Raw genomic sequence first — 5491 nt, forward strand, 5'->3', positions numbered from 1 at the left:
ATATAGAAATTGTCATTATATGAGGTGGCAAGTTTTCTTTCATAGTTGTTATGATTTTTATTTGTGGACCAAAAGATTTCTATTTAATTAGTTAAAGATTTTTATATATGAATATCAAAAATATCACTATAAGGAGAAAGTGTCAAGAATCATTCGAATTATCAAATGTATTGACAAAAATGACTCAATAATTGAATTCCCTTTAGAAAGCTCTAAAGAAGTCTACATTACTACATCATCATAGCATGTTTGATATGTATATAAACTTCTATCACTTCATAGGCACTAGACTTGCTAGTCAAGCAAGATAAGCTCATCTCCACTTACCTTAAAAGAAATCTCAATTATATTTATTAGCACAACAGCAAAAATTAGAAATTAGGTGTAAGAGGAAAGGAGAATATATTTAGTGTCACAAAGATAATATCGTATCGTGTAACACAGTCTTTTTGAATAAATTAATATATGTAAATGCTTCTACAGTGTAATTATTTTCTTTCTAAACATATTTGTAAGTCAACCAAAATTGCTAAGCACCTCTTTTCATTCCTATTTTTTCTTCGAAGCTTATCCTTCGCATTAAACGGTGATCTTCACCAATTAAACCATTGTAACACCGACATCCAAAACTCCATAGATAATGTTTCATTTTCCTTGTAGAGGAGCACTACAGAACTAATAAACAATAAAATTATTACATTTTCATGGAATTGAATAACAAGGGCAAAACGAAAATATGGATTACATGGTATATCGAATATCCAATATAAGGAATAGACATTACCCTGATTTCTTAGTTTGACTTGTTCAATTCAAGTCATGTTGAGCACTAATTCTTTGTTTAATATATTACCTAACAGAACCCATAAAATATATGGTGTTGGTGTGGCACACATTCTATGGACTAACATTCTAGCATCTTGGAAGATCAGGAGGAGGTGGCTCCAAACTTGACGAGTAACTTGGGCCATTGTTCACCACAAACACCGTATTCAAACCCCATGTCAAATGATCATCAAAATGACAATGCAAAAACCAAGCACCTGCATTAACAATAACCATTCACTCTATTACATATATTATCCTAAATTCATGTTCAAGACAAGTACGTTAATTCTCAAAGGGATTAAAGCTATATAATAATTACCTGGGTTGTCAGCTTTAAATCTGATTGCAGCCCAGCCACTCAGAGGCACCCCAAGAGTATTCCTTAGTGGCGGATCAACCAAATTGAAATTGAGCGGGTCTGTTTGATCATTATAGTTTCCAAAACCCTGTCCCACCACAAAAAAATCATAACCATGAAGATGCATCGGATGGTCATCTGCCTGGAAGATATTTGTTCCCTGGTACACAACCTGAACTGTATCATTATAATTGAACACTTTTATTTTTGTGCCAAAAGTTGGTGCCCAGATAGTTTTAGGGATATTATCCCCAGTATAGTTGAACACAAGTGGGGGATTTGAAGGGAAATCTATAGTAAAGATGCCATTGATGCCAAAATAATAAGCTTGCAAGATGGCAATATCAGGCAGAACAAAAGAGATATTGTTCATGCTGGCAGCTATTCTAGTGTTATTAGGCCCGCTACAATTCATACCAGGTGGGAGTGGGCATGGAAGCAAATTCAGCCCTACGGTTGTCACAATGCTCTTGTCTATAGTCTGTGGAACATCTATCGGGTGCTCTGGTGAAGCTAGGCTTCGTAATGCTCGGCTAAATACAGTCACAGTGGCCGTATCGTTGTATACTGGCAGCTGTGGGAGGATTGGAGTGGCAGATGACTTAGAGCCCTCATAGTTTATAATGGCAGTTGTGGTGGTATTATCAAAGTAGCCTACTGGTTGTGTGGTGTATACACTGGCAGCTATGTAGTATCTACCTACTGGTTGATTGGCTGTGAGGAGAACATCTGTACTCTGGCCTGGTGTTATAAACATAACATCTGTTGTGTATGGCTTTGTGTAGGAAGCGTCTGCAGCAACGACTGTGAGATTGTGTGATGCTATCTTGAAAAATAGGTGGCTATTGAGTGCAGCATTCACAATCCGTAGAAGGTAAGTTTTTCCCTGTTTTACAGACATGTTGAATGTTCCTACATGCAAAAATGGTGTCACTATCGATTCCTTCCATGATAAGTTGCAAAAATTAGTTTAGCTATTTTTTGTGAGCACCTGATGTCGAGCAAGGATACAGGTCTCCTGGCTGCCCATTGATGGTAAATGCATCAGATATATTTGGTGCACCACCTGATATAATTGCTTGCCTTACAACAACTTCAGGATCGCTATTCCACCAGTCACCTATTTAATACATGCCGACTAAATGAAAACTTAGGAGGACAAAATGCATAAGTTATGATAAAACATTCAATGCCAAGTCCTCTTTCTACTCTACAAATTTAGGAGGATAAAATGCATAAGGAATGATAAACATGGAATGTCAAGTCCTTTTTCTACTTTACAAATTTAGGTACTTGTAGAATAAATACCTAACTATCAATGAAAGCGAAAACAATTTTAGATAAAGAAAATATGAACCCAAAGGTGTAACCAATTTGCCAAACTTTGATAAAGAAAATATAAACCCAAATGTGTAATCATTATGCCAAATTTTGATATTAATTTTGTTATACTGTAAAGCTCCAGATTATTTGCACTATATTGATATACTATAAAGCTCCAATAATTTGTTCTATATTATTAATATATTATAAAGCAAAATTGATCACAGAAACTGTTTTCTTCTTGTAATTTATATCAAAAATATTGAATCAAACCTGATTCAATCTAAACATCAGTCGATTCCTTTAATCAGTTATCATTTCCACTGTATTACTTTCTATTAAATCCAATTTCTAATGTAGAATCTCCATCAGAAGACAGTCATCTAAAATTAGAAATGGAAATCCATAAAAATGTTTACCTAGCACAAGAGGAATCTCGGCATAGGGTTGTGGAAAGGGATAAGGACTTCCCCTTTTGGGATATATGACTAGTGCTCCATGAACTGTTGCACGTAGCCATGAGACATGGGCATGCCACCACAAGGTTCCTTCCTGTCCAACAATGGTGAATCTGTATGTAAAACGCCCATGTGGCTGAATGGGACACTGAGTAATATACCCAGTTCCATCAGCCCACGCTGTGCCAAGCTGTCTAACTCCATGCCTAAAAACAATTAGACCATCAGTACTGTATAAAAAAAGCAATTCACAGTGTACAACACCTTTGAGATGCAGACTTTACCAGTGGATGGTGGCATTATACTGGGCTCTGTTATAAGTTTTAACGATAAGAGTATCACCATTGCGTACATGCAGAGTAGGACCAGGATACTGTCCATTCACTGTGATTTTGTTATGTGTCTGGCATAGCCTAGTAATAGGCGTCCGTTCAATCTGCACATATATAAACAAAAAAAGATTTGAGTCAAATATCTTCATTCAATGGAACTATGATCTGGCCTGATCTGTACCCTCTACAAAGTCTATATATGATCAAGCACTAGAAACAGTTAAAGTTTCTCATTCTAGATCTGAACAATTTAGATTTGGCTTGTTTGTTAACTCAAATACACCTTCAAAATGAGATACACATCAATTAAAATCTCAATAAGAACGAATTTTGAAAAGGAAGTAGTGAAATTACAACGAATGTATAGTGATGAACGTTTGCCCTCGCCAGATTGTTGAAAAGGCCAATGAATGTAGCGAGCAACAGTAGAAAACTTCCTGAATCCCACTTCGACATTATCAACATATTCACAGAACAGAATCTCCTTTCGTTGAGACTGAATCTCAAGTATAGAAAAAAAGCGCTCTTTCCATATTGAACCCTTGAGCACTCTATATAAACTAATTTGATAGCAGTGTTCAAAGGAATAACGTAACAGCTTGCGTGATACAGGTAAACGAAGACAAAATTTGAAGCAGATGTGACTAAATTTTGTATTATTGTATTGTTGTATTGTTGTTATTGAATTGCTGTACGCTGAGGATTGACATACTAGATAACATTTTGTAGATAAATTGTTGTCTGAGCGTTTCTTCCTCCCAAAAGAAGTGTTGGTATGTGAATTACTTCAAAGAATTCTACATGCTAGTTGTTGGAACGTCACACCGTCCATTTAATTAGTTATTTTCCAAGTGGGCCCAATTTTTTTATTATTTACTTTTGTGAATCAAATCTCAAAATATGGTGTCACATTATTGAATATACCGCAGCGGTTTAGCTAGTTATTAGACTAGGTGTTAGACTATGCTCTTCGAATGATTCCTTAGGGTTTTCTATATTAGTTTTATAAAATATTATTACTATGCTCTTTTCAATGATTCCTACCTAATTGTTTCATATAATAATTTTTTGAACGATTTCTTTGGGTTTTCTACATTAGTTTTATAAAATATTATTTCTATGCTCTATTGAATGATTCCTAACTGTTTTATATATTATTTTTCTAAGGATTTTTTAATGTGATACGTAAGTCTTTAATATATTATTATTATAACACATTATTTATTATATCATTTTTTTAAAGGATGGAGTAAATTCTTTTGAATGATTGATAAGATATTTTTTAATTTGACAAGTTAGTCATTTATATATTATTCTTATAAAATATTTATTAGATTATAATTTTAAAAAGTCGTTCGAATAATATTATTTGAATAATTTGTAAGATACACTTAATAATTTAAAAGTTTATAAATTATGGTGTGATTTGTTGTTGAACTAAATTCCAAATGACTAAAAGTAATTGGATGCATGTGCTCATATAGTTGCTTCTATATCTAGATATCATATTGTGATCTTTTGATTGATTGCCAAGATTTTTCGATGAATAAATACTTTTTATATTATTTGCACAAACTAATATTCATTATATTTAAAAAAGTAAGTGGAATGATTTTAAAGTTAAGGAAAGAAAATGTCATAAAAAGGTGCTAATAAGTATAATGTAAATAGGTAGTTAAATTGTTAAAAAATAAGAAATATAAATTAAAAATGATAAAAGAAAATTGCAATCATCACACTTGACTTATCTATCAAGAAAGTCCTCACAATCGAGAATTGACTTATAACTCACAATAGCTCCTTCACCATTATATTGCTCTTTAGCTAGTTGCAAAGCTTCATTTTTAGCATGATATATAATCACTACTATGAAAGGAAATTTTCCATTAGCCAGCCAACCAAGAGCACCCATATCATAGGACTATAATAAAATGAAAAATAGATGAGACTGGTGAAACCAACCATGATGATTGTTCTCTTTAGGTATACATTAGGTAAAGAATCATGTCTACAACCATTATGATTGTGTTCATGTTGGCACCCTTGAGAAGAGAACTAACATGGGTATGAGAGTGAGAGGTGTGTGATTCCATACAATGTTATATACTTGATTGGATTAGAAGCACCTATAAGGGAACAACATAAAGAATGAATTGATTAGCTTGCACTTATATTTTCACAAGAACATTGAA

The 5491-nt window shown here is 33.5% G+C and overlaps 1 protein-coding gene across 1 annotated transcript; it reads right to left on the minus strand.

Moving 5' to 3' along the window:
• Nucleotides 1–429: 429 nt before the first annotated feature.
• Nucleotides 430–3806, minus strand: LOC131061731 (laccase-12). Its single transcript, XM_057995541.2, has 6 exons — nt 3654–3806; nt 3252–3403; nt 2929–3173; nt 2178–2306; nt 1148–2098; nt 430–1043 (listed from the first exon to the last, which is right to left on the minus strand). Exons 1-6 carry the CDS (start codon nt 3762–3764, stop codon nt 913–915), a joined length of 1719 nt encoding a protein of 572 aa, XP_057851524.2. The 5' UTR covers nt 3765–3806; the 3' UTR covers nt 430–912.
• Between the last annotated feature and the right edge of the window lie 1685 nt (nt 3807–5491).

Source organism: Cryptomeria japonica, chromosome 10 (genome assembly GCF_030272615.1).
Source record: "Cryptomeria japonica chromosome 10, Sugi_1.0, whole genome shotgun sequence".
NCBI lineage: Eukaryota > Viridiplantae > Streptophyta > Pinopsida > Cupressales > Cupressaceae > Cryptomeria > Cryptomeria japonica.

Coding starts and splice junctions, on each gene's coding strand:
- LOC131061731 (XM_057995541.2), bottom strand. CDS start 3,764: ATGTTGATAATGTCGAAGTGGGATTCAGGAAGTTTTCTACTGTTGCTC. Junction 3,174..3,251: donor TATAATGCCACCATCCACTG/GTAAAGTCTGCA, acceptor AATTGTTTTTAG/GCATGGAGTTAGACAGCTTG. Junction 2,307..2,928: donor CGAGATTCCTCTTGTGCTAG/GTAAACATTTTT, acceptor TGTATTAAATAG/GTGACTGGTGGAATAGCGAT.